Below are 19,015 nucleotides of genomic sequence, written 5' to 3'. Positions count from 1 at the left end.
CCTCTATTACCTCCTTGATCCAGCGAGCTATGGTCGCCCGCGAGGCCGCTTCTCCTTGATTCTTCCCACTGTGGAGAACGAACAAGCGATACATTTTACGCACCAGTTCCGATCTTTCTAGGTATCGCACCAGAAGTCTGCCGATATTTAGATGGCGAAGAAGGCGTGAGTCTTCAGAGTCCTTATGTTCATCCGGATATGGTAGGCAGATGGCTTGGTTCAAATGAAACTCTGATACCACTTTTAGTAGGAAGGAATGGTTCCAGACAGGATAGTGCCTGTAGTTTGGAGATGCGATGTGCTGAACATATTGCCACCAGGAATACCGTCTTCAATGTTAAGAGGCCTAGTGACAGACTGCGCATTGGTCTGAAGGAAGCCCCCGCTAGGAAGTCTAATACCAGATTGAGATTCCATAGGGGCACCAGCCACTTTACTTTAGGGGTTGCCGTGTGGTGTTTCTTGCAGATGATCTTGCCCAGTAGTGGCCTTGGGGGGGGGAAGGCATACAGTAAGTCTTCCTCTGGCCAGGTCTGGATGAGAGCGTCAATCCCTTGGGAGTGTGGCTCTCGTCTGCAGCTGAAGAACCAGGGGACTTGGTCACTGAGAGAGGTAGCCAGTAGGTCCATGGCTGTGGTCGACAGCGTCCATTCCCCCAGGTCCAGGCTCTATCTGCTGAGGAAGTCTGCTGAGACGTTATCTTTTCCTGTGATGTGGGAGGCCAAGATCCCTTGTAGGTTTACCTCCGCCCATGCCATAAGAGGGTTTATCTCCATAGACACCTGCTTCCTCCCTGGAGGTTGATGTAGGCAACCGTTGTAGCATTGTCCGACATTACTCGAATTGCTTTGCCTCGGAGTCTGTGGCTAAATCGCAGGCACGCTAGTCTGACTGCTCGAGCTTCCAGGCGGTTTATGTTCCATCCCGCCTCTTCCTTGCTCCATTGTCCCTGGGCCGTCAGTTCCCGACAGTGGGCTCCCCACCCTCGTAGGCTCGCATCTGTGGTGAGCACGATCAAGTTCAGTAGGGATAGGCTTACTCCTCTGCTTAGGTGGTCTCCCTGTAACCACCACTGAAGCTGAGAACATACCTCTGCTGGTAGTTGGAGGTGAATTGAGTAATCCTGGGACAGTGGGTTCCAGTGTGACTTGCCCACAGAACGACCTCCAGGGTTGATGCCATGAGTCCAAGGACTTGAAGATAGTCTCATGCCTTGGGGCGTGTATTGGTCATCAATCGCCGTAATTGTTCCATCAGCTTCCTTCTCATCGGGGGAGGGAGGAAGACTTTGTTCTGTTTGGTGTCGAAACAGGCCCCCAGGTACTCTAGAGATTGAGAGGGTTGCGGACTGTTCTTGACCGTGTTCACGACCCAACCAAGTTTCTGCAATAGGTTCTTGACTCTGCTGGTTACCTGCCGGCTCTCTTCTGAAGACTTTGCCCTGATCAGCCAGTCATCTAAGTAAGGGTGTACCAAGATCCCTTCCTTCCTTAGTGTTGGCGCCATGACCACCATAATTTTGGAGAATATTCGGGGGCAGTTGCCAGGCTGAAGGATAGCGCTCGGAACTGATAATGGTGTCCCAGTACCACAAAGTGTAGAAAACGCTGGTAATCTTGATGGACTAGGATGTGAAGGTAGGTTTTGGAGAGGTCCAGGGAGGTTAGGAACTCTCCCGTTTGTGCTGCCATTATTATGGAGCGGAGAGTTTCCATGCGGAAGTGTAGTATCTGTAGATGACGGTTGACGTGTTTTTTTTTTTAATTCTTTATTTATATGAATTTTCTAATAAATCACATAAATTATGATTTACAGAAACAAAAAAAATGGTTTGATAATAAAGAAATAATTACATAATTATTTTAAGATAGTATTAACAATCAATCAAACCTATTTCCATTTCAAAACAACCTTGAGAGGATTGCGTGATATCTGAAGTTAGGGAGATTCATATTTTACACATTCCTAATATAACAGGGCTAATACAGAAGCCTACATTATCCTTTATTTGTATTTAAACTTTAGACACAGGGGATGAAGTTGTTAACTTCCATTGTTCTAGGAAATTTTTTAAATGCTCGGGTATGAAGAAAATATATACTTCCATCTTGCTTTTTAATTAAACAAAAGAAAATCACTTCTTGGCGAAAACCCAAAAAGGATTTCCGCTTTACCTGCGTGGATGCAGCTAGATCTGGGAACACTTTGATCATTTTTCCCAGGTGATTGACTGGGTATTTGCCAAAATATTTTTTCATAACTAGGTTAATAACATTTAAAGATGAAAACGTTACCAGCAATGTACCCCTATCAATCACCTGGGCTGAGGAATCCTCAAGAAAATTTGTTAAATCTCCCTGAAACATTTGATCTGATCCTTGTAACATTACATTCCTAGGTTTAGGTAAAAAATAGCAGTTTGTTACTACAGGAGACTCATCTGTTGCAAAACCAAGGTTTTCAATAAGAAACTTTAAGGAAATTAAAGGACCTTCTCCAATTATCCTGGAGAAGTTTTAAAGATCTTAATTTAAACGCTTGGCGTTATTTTTCAAGAGATTCAATTCTCCGTGAATATTATCTCTATCTTTAACCACTGCTCAATGAAAATCTTGATGCTTCTTTTCACTTAATTCAAGTACCTTTATTCTATCATCGAATCCTTAATTGTTTTTGAGTTTGAAACATACTTTTGGTTCCAGAACTTAGAACATCCACTTTAGTCTCTAACCCTTTAATATTGTTCATCATTCCAGCCATCATCTCCCATAAAATGTCTAAAGTAACCATCGCAGGACGGATGAGTGGAATAGGGGGTGTCCCGTTGGTCAGCTGATTCTCTATATGAGGAGACAGTGGGTCTATTGCTCCCACTGCTCCTTGGACACCCACAGCTAACTGAGCTTCCAGGCCTTTATTGCGGGTATCATATATTCCTGCTTCAGAGCTGGATAAGATGGACTCACCAGAAGCTTCTCCTAAATTCCCATCTCTGTTTCTCTGCGCGGGTGGCAGTCCTATATTAGGGACTGAGGGAGGCCTCCTCTGCCAGCTTAGACAGTCCTCCGAGGCTTAGCACATCAGGCTCCTCGGTACCTACCCTTGTGATTGTAGGCGAGATCATAAAGCGAGTGATTTCTGATTGTATGGGGGAAGGTAATGGAAGGGAGGGAAAGACCCTCACCTTTCTTTCCGCTTAGGAGGCATGATTAATCAATAAATACCTATACAAAAAATTCACCACTCCTTCCTCTAACTGTATTGCCAAAGTTCAGTCCCGCAATGTTGACCCGTAGGAAAGATCAGGAAGGAAATAAAGTTCGTACCTTAAAAATTATACGTCAAGTCCAAGATGTTTCAGGCGAGAACCAGGCGAAATCCAGGCAAAGCCTGACAAGCCGCATGCCCCTTAGGCGCCCACGGCTTGGGCGGCGCGCTGCTCACAGCCCGATTTTGTAGGGTCTTCCTGTTCTTTCACCTGAACCACCCCCTGACGTCACCAGTCTCACAGCTGTTTGAATTACATCGGGCTGGCAGGCAACCTCACGCCCACGGATTCCTCAGCTGGATGCAGCAAGTTGTTTTCTCCTGCCCCGTCTTCCTCACTCTCTCAGGCGGTTGATGTTCTTTAGGTCCAAGATGGATAGGAATGATCCTTCTTTCTTGGGAACGATAAAAATGGAATAATGCCTCGTATTTTTCTGGGGCGTAGGTACTGGAGTTATAACCTTCAGACTGAGTAGTCTTGCCAGAGTGGATTCCACTGCCAGTCTCTTGGTATGGGAGTGGCAGGGTGATATAAATTTGTCCCGAGGGATGCTGCGAAACTCCAGAGAGTAACCTTCTCAAATAATGTTTAAAGTACCCATTTGTCCATCGTGATTTTGACCCATCGTTGGTAGAAGAGGGAAAGCCAACCCCCTATTTCCTCTTCCTGTGGATGGGTCGGCCCATTCTCATTGGGAAGCATGGTTCGAGCCTGCCCCCGGGCCTGTTACTCTCTTGGTTTGTTGGTTCCGAAAGGGCTGGGACCTTCTGGAGGGGTGAGGTACATGGAATGATGAGTTCCTGTAGGTCGAAAACGTTGGGAGCCTCTGCCCCTAGTTCTTCTGGGGGAGGGGTGTTGGGATCTTTTACCCCTGTCTTCCGGTAGCCGAGGCACTGGGGATTCACCCCACTTGCTGGCTATCTTCTCTAATTTGCTTCCGAATAGGAGAGAATTCTTAAAGGGCATTCTTGTGAGATTCGCCTTAGAAGTTGCATCTGCCGACCAGTTCCGCAACCATAACTGCCTTCTGGTCACCACTACCGAGGCTACTCCTCTGGCTGAGCTTGCGTCCATCAGGAAGGCTGCAGCAGGATTGATCGTTTCACCAACATACATTCCAGAATTATCTGCCTCTCTCAATAGGAGCAAGCAGGAACATGCCACCAGCACGCAGCAGGAAGCTATCTGCAGTGTCATAGCTGTCACGTCGAATGCTTGCTTAAGGATGGATTCTAATCGCCTATCCTGAGTGTCCTTCAATGCCACCCCCTCCCTCCACGGGAATGGTTGTTCGCTTCGAGATGGCGCAGACCATGGCATCCACTTCTTTCGGGAAACGCAGGCGTTCCTTGGTCAGTGGTTCCAGAGGGTACAAGGCTTCCAAGGCCAGACCTCTCTTAAAGCTTGCTTCTGGGGCATCCCACTCCAGGTCAATCAGTTCCTGGATGGCTTCCATCATTGGGAAATAGCATGAGGCCTTACGAAGGGACACCAAGATGGGGTTCTTCTTTGGTTCCGCCATAGGGTCCGTGCCTGGGATCCCCAGAGTCTTCAGGGTCTGTGAAACCAGGGCTGGTAATTCATCCCTGTGGAAGAAGCGAAGCATTGTTCTGTATTGTCCAGGCCTGGAGGGATTTCCCCTTCCTCCAGTGAGGCATCATCATCGTCTGAGGTGTCCGGGTCCCTGTCAGTAAAATTCTTGGTGAGGTGAGGCATGTCTCGTGGCACCCGAGCAGGGCCAGGTGCTTCTGGCTGGGGTTGGACCTGAGTCGCAGCAGGGGCTGATTGTGCCTGAATGAAGGCTTGCAGTCCCTGGAAAAATTCTGACCAGGAGAAGGCCCCTGTGTCCATGTTAGCCCCAGGGGGAGTCGGAGCAGGAGCCCCTGAAATGCCCTCTTGTGGAGATGCCATTTTGGAGTTACATAGGTCCAGGGTGCTATCGTATGTAGTAGTTCCAGACCCTTCCTCGGACTGTGAGGGACCAGACTTTGGTACCCCTTGGGCTTCTTTGCAATGATGGCACAGATGGGACTCTAGTTCAGGCTGTGCGGCTCTGATGTGGCAGGCTGTGCAAAGAGAATGCCTTCTGAGCTTCTTGGATGCCGGTGCCATTGCCTCTGTATATAGACGCACAGGTAATGTGTTTCAATATGAGCTCAGTTATGCGCGTGAACACAGTGCGCGCGTGTAGTTCTGAGCGCGGTTGTGCGCTCGTCTATATTGGATGCGCACACGTTGGGCGCATCGGCTGTCCGGCCTGCCCCGCGCGTACCGCCGGTCGAGAAGGGAAGATGGTGCCCCTGAGGGTCTCCCTGTGTCTGGACCCCTGCACCGGATCGGGGCCTAGCCCAACCAAGGCTGCTCAACCCGATCGGTGCTCCCTTTTTTTTACCTCGCCGAAAGAAAAACGGAATTGGTACGACAATCCGAGCCCCGGAGGCCTTAAAGTTTTCTGCTTACCTGGTCTTGGCGCTTACCGATCGCGTGCCGGGATAGTCTCCAGCTGCGGTGGGGGGAGAGGGCTTTACCTTCACTGCCATGCTCTGTTTTGCACCCACTGCCTTTCAGCCACTCTGGGGGCTAAGTCCACATTTCTGAGGGATATCGAAAATCACCTCAGGAATTCTCAACTGGAGGGGGGACCCTTAGGCATCACCACAGGAGAGCGGGGCTCGATCTTCTTTAAGGTAAAAAAAAATTTCTTAACACTGTTCTAGTGTGTGGGATAGTGTCCGCATCTGCTAGGAGACAGAGAGATACTGAAGGGCTGAGGTCACTGCAGGGGTATATCTAGGGTGACGTCAGCTTTGAAATCTGACTCCATCTCCCATCTGCTAGCAGAAGAGCACATAACCCACAGGTCCTGAGTCCATCTGGCTACACACTAGGATAATAGCCCTTTTCAACCGAGCCAAAGTAGCTTTGGAAGCTTTCTCTCCTTTCTTCGCCCCACCGAACACCACAAACAGATGGTCTGATCGCCAAAAGGAATTAGTGACCTTCAAATAACGTAACAGAGTACGATGCACATCCAAAAGATGGAGATCTCTACCCTCCACCGAATCTCTAGACCAGTAATTCAACTGTCTGATTTACATGGAAAGCATAAACTACTTTTGGCAAAAAGGAAGGCACCGTACGCAAGAACACTGTTCTTAGTAATATGTAAAAAAGGATCGTGACAAGATAAAGCCTGAAGTTCCAAAATCTGTCTGGCTGAGCAAATCACAACCAGAAAAAACCACCTTCAACATAAGGTCCCTTCAAGGAAGCTCGTCCTGAAGGCTCAAAAAGCGCCTCACAGAGAACCCGCAAGAATAAACTGAGGTTCCAATCTGGGCACATCTTCCGAACTGGAGGTCGAACATGCTTCACTGCTTTCAAGAAATCAGATGATATCAGGTTGAGAGGCCAAAGACTTACCCCGCACCTTGCCTCTGAGAAAACCCAAGACAGAAACCTGGACACGGAGCAAACTATAGGCCAAACCCTTGGACACGCCCTGCTGTAAAAAGGACAAAATATGCAGAACCGGTGTTGTAGACACCAGGTCTCAAAAAAACCTTCCAAACCCTGACATACGCCAAGAAAGTAGCAGGCCATCTTGCCTGCAGAAAGTAGTAATTACTGGTTCTGAATATCCCTTCATGTGCAAGTACCACCTCTCAAAAGCCAAGCCATGAGACAAAAGTAATCCCCCTGATCCTAAAATATGGGCCCCTACCTCAATAATCCTGGCAGATGAGCCAACCGAAGACGTTCGCCTCCGCCAGTAATACCAGACCTGTGAACCATGGATGCTGTGGCCATTCCGGCGCCACCAGCCCTACTGTCACTGGATGCTTTTCTTCTGCCATAACACTCTTCCTATGAGTGGCCACGGAGGAAACAAACAGAAGGATCCCCCTCGGCCACAGGCACACTAGGGCATCCAGTCCTACTGAACTGGCTTCCCTTCTACAACTGGAGAATCTTGTCTTTGCATTGGCTTGCGTTGCCATGAGATCCAGCTGAGGAACCTCCCCATCTGGCACAAATGTGATTCCAGGCTTCCTGGGGACAGCTCCCACTCCCCGGGATCTAGCTGCTGCCTGCTGAGGAAGTCCACCTGCACGTTGTCTAAGCCTGCTACATGGGAGGCCGCAATTCCCTCGAGGTGGCGCTCCGCCCATATAAACAATAGCTGGAGTTTCCCAAGGCATCATGTGACGCTTCATTCCTCCTTGACGGTTGATGTATGCCACTGATGTCGATTGTCCGAAAACACTTGAACCATGCGACCCCGAACCAGAGGCAGAAATTCTTCTAGGGCTCTGCACACCACTCTCATCTCCAGATAATTAATGGACCTGGATGCCTCCACCACTGACTAAATCTCCTGGGCAGAATGACCTAGGCACACTGCTCCCCAGCCCTCGAGGCTGGCATCTATGGTTAATACGACCCAATCCAGAGCCTCCAGGACAACTCCCTTTTCAAGGTTGCTCAAAAGCCACTACAAAAGACTGGACCTGGATTCCACTAGAAGAGGCAACAGTAGATAAAACTGCTCTGACATCAGATTCCATCTGGACAACAGTGCCTTCTGCAGCAGCCACATGGGAGCAAAGGCCTATGGAACCAAATCCAACGCCAATGCCGTGGATCTCAGTACCTATAAGTAATCCCAAACCCTTGGCACTAGCAGATGCAACAGCCGTGTCACCTGCGCCTGCAACTTCGACAGACTGTCCACTGCCAGGTACACTCTGCCCTCCTTGGTATCGAAGCAGGCTCCTAGATATTCCAACGATTGAGACGGGACCAAGTGACTCTTTGCCACATTGATGACCCATCCCAGAGAGCGTGTTCATCACTAGTTGCATGGATTGACCACATTCCTCCTCAGTCTGTGCCCGTATAAGCCAATTGTCTAGATACAGATGGACCAGAATCCCTCATCGTCACAAGGCTGCCACCACCACCACTTTTGTGAAAGTCTGGGGTATCATGGCCAATCCAAAGCGAAGAGCCTGAAACTAGAAGTGCTGGCCCAATACCTTGAACCGCAGAAACGTCAGATGGTCCTTTTGAATGGGAATATGCAGATAAGTTTTGGTTAGATCCAAAGATGCCAGGAATTCTGCTTTGCGGATCGTCGCAATCACTTTACACGACATCTCCATCCGGAAACACAGCACCCGCAAGCTTAACTTTACCTTCTGCAAATCCAAGATGGTTCCACAAAATAGATGGAGTACCTCCCCTGCCCCTGCTCGCTTAGCAGCACTAAAATTAAGTCCTCCAAGCTTATTAACCTTTGGAGAGTTACCTCTACCACTTCCCGTTTGTTTCAAGAAGAGCAGTGGGACTCCAGAAAGGCTTCCCTGAGCAGATGCGAAAATTTTAAGGCATAACCATCTTTTATAACCTCCAGCACCCACTGATCCGAGGTAATCATGACTCACTCCTCATAGAAACGGAACAACCTGCCCCCTACCGCTTCCAGCAAGGAGTGGGAGAGCCTGACTCCATTGGGAGGCCTTATGCCTCCAGTCCCCTGACCAGACCCGCTTCTGGAGGACCTGACGGCACCCCAAAATGTCTGCTGGCGACCAGACGACTGCTTGGAACCTGAGAAGAAAGTCCCTCTCCCGGACTGAAACCTCAAGTCCCAAAAACAGAAGTCTATTTCTCTTGGATTCCCCAAGGGACTTCATCAGCTGATCCAGGTCTTACCCGAAAAGCAGCTTCCCCTTAAAAGGAAGATTGCATAGCTGAGTCTTGGACCACATGTCTGCCAACCAATTGTGCAACCACAGAAGTCTGCATGCAGCCAACACCTAGACCATATTCCTGGTTGAACTACGCACAAAATCATACAAGGCATCTGCCACGTAAGCCACCCTTAGCTTCCAGGCGAACCACCTGAACAGGGGTGAGCACACCAGATGAGGCCTGTTTGTGAGGCTTCTGGATCCATCACAAGCAAGCCCGCTGCATCATGGTAATGCACATCACGGCTTGCAAACTCAAGGCTGACACCTCAAACATGTGCTTCAACTGAATCTTCAATTTGCTGTCCTGGACATCCTTCAGAGCGGCAGACCCTGCCACCGGAATCATAGTATTCATAGTTACCACAGAGACTACCGCATCCACCTTAGGAGTCTTAAGGCGGTCCCAAATGCTCTTCCAGCAAGAGATAAAAGCTTCGCCATTGCCCTCCCGGCCTGCTTCCGTGAAATCCCACTCCCAGCTAATCAGCTTCTGAATCTTTTTAGGGTTGGGAATGGCACTCGGCGGCCCCTGCAGACCATCCAGAACCAGATTGATGCCCTTATTATCTGATTCTTGCTGAGTTAGCTTTACCCCCAATTCTTCCAACACCTGTGGAATGAGGGGCCAAAGTGTGTCCTTCTTAAACAGACAGACCACTCGAGGGTCATCCCCCTCTGTCCCGGTCCCCTCCACGAGATCTGGGTCATCCTTGCTCACATCCGGGTCCCCATCAGAAAGGGAGGTGGTTCTAGAATCTGAAGGGGGTGATCTAGAAAGAGAAGGTGGTCTCTTTCCTGTCTACAGCCCTGCTCTTCTTCATATCCCCTCTCCCCATCTTGTGTCCCCATCAGAGTCTGCTCCCTGCTGCGATGAACCACGCTCCTGCATCTCAGAGTCATCCAGATCCCTGGAGTCACCCTCCGCACAAGCGCCACATAACCCCAGGGGCTTGAGCTTATGCCCAGAACCGTCCACCGAAGCCAGCCTAGGTCTCTGGCCTTCTATCTCTGGATCTCCTCTCCCCTGCACCCTTTCTAGCCAGAAAGGCCTCGTGCATCACCAGGACAAATTTGGAGGGGAAAATCCCGCAAACCTTCAAATCCGAGCTCAGGGAGACTGGTCTCCAAATCTGCTCCCTCCTCCTGACCATCTTCTGGTTCCTGCCCCACAGGAGAGAGTGGAGAAGGGGAGTCACGGGAATCCCAATCGGCTGGGGTCCAGTCTGCGATTCCCCTCCGGAACAGCAGCAGCAGAAACTCCCCCTTTAGCACCTGCCGCGATCCCTGCGGATCGGGAAGCCTTCCTGGACTTAGAAGCCTTAAGGGAACATCCCTCCCCTCCCGACGCACAACCTGTGCAGAGGGAACGAGAATTCGAGGGGGCAGACCAGAGCCTGCAGGCTTGCAAACCTCCACATGGAGCTTGTCTGCCACAAAGCCCGCGAATTCAGTCGGCCCTAGCGCACCACTGCGAGGCAAGCTGAACATGTGAATGCCCTTCCGAGCCGTGCAAATACGTGCACTCAAGACGACACTGCCAACACATGGGAAAAACGGCTAAGGACCTGAAAGCACAGGTTCCTTTGTCAGGGAAAACTAATTTCACACAGCCTCTCTTGCTCTCTCCCTCTTCTCAGCTGCAGAAGATCCCGGTGGCCGACCATCCCGGCTCTGTACCACAGGCTGAATCTCCTGGCTCCTTCAAACCCGTTTCTCCTCTCTATTTTTTAAGCAAGCTTAAACAAGCTTAACTCAGAGAACAAGAAAATAAAAAAAGGGATACTTCTCTGAATCAAGCCAACGGTGGACAGGACGGGACTTCAGGATACCAAGAGGGAGCCACTCCTCTGGCTATCAAGGTCCCCGGAGACAGTGGGCCACAACATTCAGGGGTATCCACCCCCCTCAGTCGCCCGACTCAACCCGAGGGATGGCCCACAAAGGAACCTAGCACCTCGGGGAGCTGAATCCAATGCCAAATCTCCAAGTCTCACAAATCAGTCACAACTGCAGGTTTGTAACTGTTATCTGCTGGAGACAGAGAAATACTGAGGGACTGCAGGTGGCACTCTGCAGTGTCTCAAAGTTTTTCTTCTCTGCCTCCATCTGCTGGTAGGGATGCATAAATCCACTTGTCTCGACTGATCTGGGTATGTTCAGGAATATGGACTGGAGAGTGAGAGAAGGGGAGAAAGAAAATCTAGATGTGTGGAAAGAGGCAAAGAGAAAGAAAAAGATGAAAGAGAAAGATCAATGTCAGGGTCAGGAGAAGGAAGGGAGCTCAAAAAGAAGAGAAGAAATGAAAATGGAAGAAATCCTGGAAAAGAAACTAGAAGATTGATAATAGTAAAGTGGAGAAAAGAACAGTATCAACCTAATTAGAAAAAATGCCTAGACAACAAAAGGTAGAAAAACAAATTAATTTCAGTTTGAGAGATTGGAATATACAATATAAGTTTTAGGAAATGTACATCATTTCTATTTTTGTATTTTGCAAAGTGCAGGATGAAATGTATTTGTTTTCTTTCTCTAGCTTCTTGGAGTTTCTATTTCAATTTTTGCCTGCATGTTCCTGATTCTAATTTGTAGTCCTTTATTCTATGTTAGGTGAGGGGTCTATGTTCTGTGTGTGTGATAAAGATGAGGGATTTTACTAGCATATAGTTCCTGTTTAGGGATCTATAGCAATCTGGTTTGTTCTTTTTCCCTAATAAGATGTATTCTAGGGCCTGAAGTAATATTTACAATGCTGCCTTTTCAAAAGGTTGCTGTTTGAGTCATTGGAGTTAATGCTGTTACATTATGATAGGTCTGCTATATAGGTTCAGAGTGCTTTTTAGCAGAGTTTTGTGTTACTTTATAAAGTGTCTGGCAGTGAAAGGTGTTTATGCGGTTACTGAGGTGATACCAGCTCAAAAGGCACTGCACTCAGTTTAGAGAAAGTTCTTGCTGCAGCACAAACTGGACTCGGTAGAAGAAAGGATTAGCAACGCTCCAGCTCCTATCAAAATCTGGCACCGGAGGCCATTGCCTACATTACCTATATCTGAATCCGGGCCAATGAATGAGGCTATCAAATCATTTTAATGAGAAGTTCACCCTGGCTGGGATCATAGTTCCCTTTAAGCTGAGTGCATGAGTAATTGCTCATTCATTTCAGAGCATCGCTCACAGGGTTTACATGGTTGCTCATTTACATTTTTGTGTTATATACAGAAACGCAATGCTAATACTAGCACTCAAAAATTGTTGGTTTAAAACACTGTTGCGCTCACACAAAAAAAAAAATGTGCACACACCTAGTCACTCCTTGGAGGGAATATTGAGTTATTTTTAAAATCCCAGTCAGACGGACCTTAGGACATTTTCATATATTTATTTATTTATTTAATATTTTTCTATACCGGCTTTCACGACTAGTAGTCGCATCAACCCGGTTTACATTTAACATTTAGTGTAATGAACATAAAACTAAATGAATTGAACTGGTGCAGGAATAGCAGTTACAATAAAACCAGGAAAAATACAACTGGGAGAGGAGGAAGCAAGAAGAAAAATATAGCAATAGGTACAAAAAACAAAATTACAAGATAATATTTACAATATGTACAAAATTAAAGTCAAGACTAAAGGTGGTCATGGGCTGGAAAAATTGAGGCTAAAATAGGAAGAGTATGATGAATAAGGCAGAGTGATGGTCTTTACACTGGGATTCTGGTAACATGGGATAGCCTGATTGAAGGGTAAGGTTTATATGGATCAATCAGAGATCTGATAGGCTTTTTTAAAAAGCCAAGTTTTTAGCCTTTTTCTTTTATAGCCAGTTTAAAAGTAAGGAGTAAAGTTTTTAGTCTTTTTCTTTTGTAGCCAGTTTAAAAGTAAGGAGCCATACTGTGGGGGTTAGTATGCTTTGTAGAAATTGCTTGCTCCCCTCCCCAGATCTTCTCCCTGTCAGGTTTCCCTTCACCCCTATCTGGCCAGCAAACCTGTAGGCTCAGCTCAACCACCCCTTCACTGCTCTCCATCCCTCACCCCTCTTCAGCAGGCACAGCCAACCTCTCAGTTTGTGACTGCACCCCTTCCCAACATGGGTTTCGACCATCTCACTGCTCCACCTTCCCAGAGAACATGAATATCTATTTCCTCGTATCGCTCTTTTACCTCATCCCCTGTAGCACTTTTCCCAGTACTCATGCACTCCAGACCAGCAACAATGGCTTCACCATCTGCATGCTCTGAACCCCAGCGGCTTAGCAGTCAAGCACCTCTCCAGCCCCAGGAAAGCAGATGTACATGGTGCACATGGTGCTTCCTGACCCGACTGGAGACCCCAAAGATCACATTGAGTGGGAGAGTTGGAAATGCTCCTGCAAGCCTGGACCTAAAAGCAACCACTCATCCAGCCCTAATGACCACATAAGCAACTGGCCTGGGAAGCTGAATCAGGAGTCAGAAGGGGAGAGCTGCATCAAAAGCAAAGATTTTGTAGCTGAAGAAATACATTGCAACCGTGGCTCCTAATTTATTTATCCTTCTCGCAGTACCCTAAGGGAAGCTCACATTTAGTGAGCAGATTCTCAAGATGCATACACTTTACGTCAAGCCTACCTTATTGGCAAAAAGTGGTTTAATATTTTGGAAGAGTTCTAGTTGCTCCTCCAGGGCATGCCCACACTGTTCAGATATGTCCATGACATACAGCACAGCAGCCCTCAGATGTGCAAGTGCTGTGATCGCCTGCATCTCAATGGTATTCCTATCCTCCAGAGGATGGTCCAGGATCCCAGGAGTATCTACCACCTTCAAGTAAAAAAAAACACAACACTAATTCAGGCAACTAACAAAAGCTCAAGTATCTACAAGTCACAAAAGAAATGATGGTGCATTCCCTCAAGGAGATAACAGACCATTCTTTATATTCTTGTGGGAGAACATGTTATTTTAAGTGGCAGGCTTGATGCTGTGTATAGTTCAGAGCACAAAACTACGCGTCTCCTCAGCCTTTACCATCTGACGAGCAATCTACTAAAATTATTGCCCTTACCTGTGAAAGTTGTTTATTTCTTTACGTAAGAACTTTTGATTTTCAAATATTACATTCTAGAGCATTTTTCACTTCCTAGTTCATGGTACTAGTATTTCAAGCTGCCACGTTTCTTTCTCTGTTTCCCCAATTCAACTGCCATATTTCTAGATCTCTCTCTTTATCCTTGAAATTTAGTCAGTAAAATTTGCATGCAATAATGGACAAGCAGTGTCAGAGTAGCATAGTAAATGAGTCCCGTCCCCCCCCAAAGAGATTTTGAGTGCTATTGAGAATCTTTCCTTTTCACAGGATTAAGAACTCAACATAAGAACATGCCATACTGGGTCAGACCAAGGGTCCATCAAGCCCAGCATCCTGTTTCCAACAGTGGCCAATCCAGGGTACAAGAACCTGGCAAGTACCCAAACACTAAGTAGATCCCTGGCTACTGATGCCAGTAAAAGCAGTAGCTATTCTCTAAGAAAGCTTGATTAACAGCAGTTAATGGACTTCTTAAAAAAAATATATATATATCCAAACCTTTTTTTAAACCCAGCCACACTAACTGCACTTAGTTAATTGTGCATTGAGTGAAAAATAAATTTTCACCAATTGGATTTAAATGTGTTCCTTGTTAACTTCATGGAGTGCCCCCCCTTCTATTATCGGAAGGAGTAAATAACCAATTCACACTTACCAGTAATAGGCCTCCCATGATTTTAAACATCTCTATCATATCCTCCCCTCCCCCCCCCAGCCATCTCTCTTCTCCAAGCTGAACAGCCCTAACCTCTTTAGCCTTTCCTCATAGGGGAGCTGTTCCATCTCCTTTATCATTCTCTGTACCTTCTCCAGTGCAACTATATCTTTTCTGAGATGCGACAACCAGAATTGCACACAGTACTCAAGGTGTGGTCTCACCATGGAGCGATAGAGGCATTATGACATTTTCTGTTTTATTTACCATTCCCTTCCTAATAATTCCTAACATTGTTTGCTTTTTTGATTGCTGCAGCACACTGAGCTGACAATTTCAATGTATTATCCACTATGATATCTAGATATTTTTCTTGGGTGGTAGCTCCTAATATGGAACCTAGCATCGTGTAACTATAGCATGGGTTATTTTTCCCTATTGGAGAATTATTTACCTGATAATTTGTTTTCCTTAGTGTAGACAGATGGACTCAGGACCAATGGGTTATGCTCCCCTGCCAGCAGATGGAGATGGAATCAGATTTCAAAGTTGACATCACCCTACAAACACCCCTGCAGTGATCTCAGCCCTTCAATATTCTCTTCAAAAGCCACTGTGGACATACTAATGAAAAAAACGTCATTAAAAATATGATTAAAAATGGCTAACTGTAACTGTACTCAACCAAACACTGAACCCCAGTAAGAATACAGATGCCCTGATCTATGGACTGGATGACTGCTTACCCATAATCTCTTGGAATCGATATCCACTACACGGGCGAATCCTTAGCACAGTTCTTGGGCAGCTGTGGGTGGGATGCTGAGTCCATCTGTCTACACTAAGGAAAACTAAATTATCAGGCAAGTAATTTCTCCATTTCCTAGCGTGTAGCCAGATGGACTCAGGACCAATGGGATGTACAAAAGCTACTCCCTATCGGGGCGGGAGGCTGCCCACGGTCTAGTTAACGCCGCCTTTGTGAAGACTGCGTCCTCTCGGGCTTGTATGTCCAGGCGATAGAACCTGGAGAAGGTGTGCAAGGAGGACCACGTCGGTGCTTGGCAGAATCGACGGGAGACAGAAGCCTAGCTTCAGCCCTTGACAGCGTCCGAGCCCTAATAGAATGAGCTTTAACCTGAGAAGGTAATGGCTTTCCTGCCTCCACATTGGCTCCCGTGAACACCTCCTTAATTCAGCAACCTATGGTAACCAGCAAAGCTGGTTCACCCCGCTTCCTTCCATCATGAAGGGCAAACAGGCAGTCCATCTTTCAGACCAGTTCTGAAACTTCCAGATACTGCACCAAATGTCTGACATTCAATTGACAGAGGAAGCGGTATTCTCCCACGTCCTTGTGCTTATCTAGGGATGGCAATAAAAAATGGACAATTCAAATGAAACTCTGAGACTACCTTGGGCAAGAAGGATGGAAGGGTACGAAGCTGTAACCCTCCTGGAGTGATACAAAGGAATGATCAGATACGACAATGCCTGCAGTTCAAAGATGAGATGTGCCGAGCATATAGCCGCCAGGAACATCATTTTCAAGGTTAATAAATGCAAGGAAAGACCGCACAGCAGCCGAAAGGATGATCCTGCCAAACATTCCAACACTAGATTAAGATTCCTCAAGGGAACCTGGAGGTGCATCACCCCTTTCAGAAAACGGGCCACGTCCAGATGAGCCGACAGGCGGGTTTCCGTTTACCTCGCCCCTGAAACAGAAGAGAGCCACCACCTGGACCTTCAAGGAGTTAAGGGTCAAACCTTTATTCAAGCCATCCTGCAAAAATTCCCAAATTAGTGGGATTTTGACCGCCCAAGGGGGGGGGGGGGACGGGGGGGGACACCTCGTTCATCGCATCAGGCCTCAAATATGCTCCAGACCCGCACATACGCTAGGGACATAGAGAACTTCTGAGCATGGCATAAGGTAGCAATTACTGCCACAGAATATCCTCACTTCATCAGGCGAGTCCTCTCAGGGGCCAGCCCATAAGACAGAATAGAGTCTGATCCTCATGAAGGAATGGTCCCTGCTGAAGCAGCCCCCTGTACGGTGGGAGGCACGGGGTTCTCCACCAGGAGCCTCCGCATACCATGGACGCCTGGGCCAATCTGGAACTACTAGTAGGACTAATCCCATTATGCTTGATTCTGCAAACGACCTTGCCCAGCAGGGGTCATGAAGGGAAGGCATATAGCAACTCTTCTTCTGGCCAGGTCTGAATGACAGCATCAATCCCCAGGGATCACTGATCTCTTCTGCGACTGAAAAGTCAGGGAACCTTTGCATTATGGGATGTGGCCAGCAGGCTGACAATGCCCACTCTCCTGGATCCAGACTCTCCCTGCTTAGAAAGTCTGCTCTGACATTGTCTTTTCCTGCAATGTGGGAAGCAGAGATCATCTTTAGATTTACTTTCACCCATTCCATAAAGAGATCTATCTCCTGTGACTCCTGCTGGCTTTTAGTTCTATCCTGGCAGATGATGTAGGCTACCATCATTGCATTGTCCGTCATTTCGCAGACCGCTTGACATTGGAGACTGTGGTTGAATTACAGACACGCCAATCTGACTGCCCGGGCTTTCAGGCGGTTGATATTCCAGATGGTCTCTTCCTCAGTCCAACATCCCCGGGCCATCAGTTCCTGACAGTGAGCTCCCCAGCCCTGGAGGCTTGTGTCTGTTGTGAGAACCAGCAAATTCGGGAAGGGTAGAAATACACCCCTGCCCCTATCACTGGAGCCGAGAACATACTTCAATCAGTAAGTGGAGGTGAATCGAATAGTCTTGAGACTGCGGGTTCCAACGTGACAGTAGTGAGTGTTGAAGTGGTCACATGTGTGCCCTCGCCCATGGCACTACTTCCAGGGTTGACGCCATCAAACCGAGGACCTAAAGATAGCTCCACACCTTGGGGTGTATCGTATTTGTCAACCAATGCACTTGTGACATCAACTTCCTGATCCGCGAGGGTGGGAGGAAGACCTCGCCCTGCTTAGTGTTGAACCGGACTCCCAGATATTCCAAGTACTGGGAGGGCTTGAGATTGCTTTTGTCCAGGTTTACGATCCAGCTGAGTTCCTGAAGCAAGGAGGTCACCCGGAGACTATCTTCCACAGACTTTGCCCGGATCATCCAGTCAAAGTACGGGTGCACTAGGAGTCCCTCTTTTTTCAATGCTGCCGCTACGACCACCATAATCTTAGAAAATGTTCTAGGGGCGGTGGCTAGGCCAAAGGGCAGTGCCTGGAACTGATAATGGTGACCCAGTACACAAAGCATAAGAAACTGTGTTCTTGATGGATTGGAATATGTAAGTAGGCCTCGGATAGGCCCAGGGAAGTTAAGAACTCTCCCGATTGTATGGCCATTATCATGGAGTGTAGGGTTTCCATGTGGAAAGGATTCACTCGTAGATGTCTGTTGTCGCTCGAGATCCAGGATGGGGTGAAAGGAACCTTCCTTCTTGGGTACGATGAAATAGATGGAATAATGCCCCGTATTTTCCTAGGGTGCAGATACTGGGATTATAGCCTTCATCCTGAGAAGCATTAAAAGAGTATTGTCCACTATCTGCTTCTTGTGCTGGGAGTGGCAAGGAGACATCATGAATATATCCCCAGGAGTGCTGTGAAATTCCAGCTCATATCCATTGCATATGATCTCCAATACCCATTTGTCAGAAGTGATCCTGACCCACCGCTGGAAGAAGAGGGACAGTCTACCTCCGATCTCCTTGTTCCAAGCGTAGGTTGGCAAAATTTAATTGGGGGGTTCGGGACAAACCTGAACCCAAGCCTGCCCCTCTCTTGGGCTGTCGACCGCGAAAGAATTAAAACCTCTGAAATGTTGAGTTTCTGTAGGGGCGAAAGCATTGGGAGCCCCTGGATCGACCCCTCGTAGCCGAGGGGCGCTGTAACTGCTCTCCTCTTATCTTCCGGTAGCCAGGGGACTGGAGAATTGCCCCATTTACTGGCCAGCTTTTCCAATTCACTTCTGAGAAGGAGTGATCTTTGTAAGATTTGCCTTGGAGGATGAGTCTGCTGACCAATTCTGCAGCCATAACTGTCTTCTGGCCGCCACTACTGAGGCCACTCCTCTGGCTGAAGCACGGACTAGATCAGAGCCCGCATCTGCTAAAAAGGCGGTGGCGGGTTCCATAATCGCTCTGGAATTCACTCCTGAATCATCCACCTCCTGAAAGAGGAGTAGGCACAAATGAGCTACCAAGGCACAAGAAGAAGCAATCCGTGA

General features: G+C 47.7%; 1 protein-coding gene across 1 annotated transcript in view; it reads right to left on the bottom strand.

Annotated features, from left to right (window-relative positions):
• GTPBP4 (GTP binding protein 4) overlaps nt 1–19,015 on the bottom strand; it is a 116,143-nt gene that overhangs the window by 59,980 nt on the left and 37,148 nt on the right. The window contains exon 7 of the mRNA XM_029588538.1: nt 13,636–13,827. Within this exon, the coding sequence (XP_029444398.1) occupies nt 13,636–13,827 (192 nt within the window). The remainder of the gene's footprint in view (nt 1–13,635; nt 13,828–19,015) is intronic.

The sequence above is a fragment of the Rhinatrema bivittatum genome, chromosome 2 (assembly GCF_901001135.1).
Source record: "Rhinatrema bivittatum chromosome 2, aRhiBiv1.1, whole genome shotgun sequence".
Classification (NCBI taxonomy): domain Eukaryota; kingdom Metazoa; phylum Chordata; class Amphibia; order Gymnophiona; family Rhinatrematidae; genus Rhinatrema; species Rhinatrema bivittatum.
The sequence above is the reverse complement of the archived record's forward strand: the minus strand, read 5'-3'. Positions and strand labels throughout refer to the sequence as shown.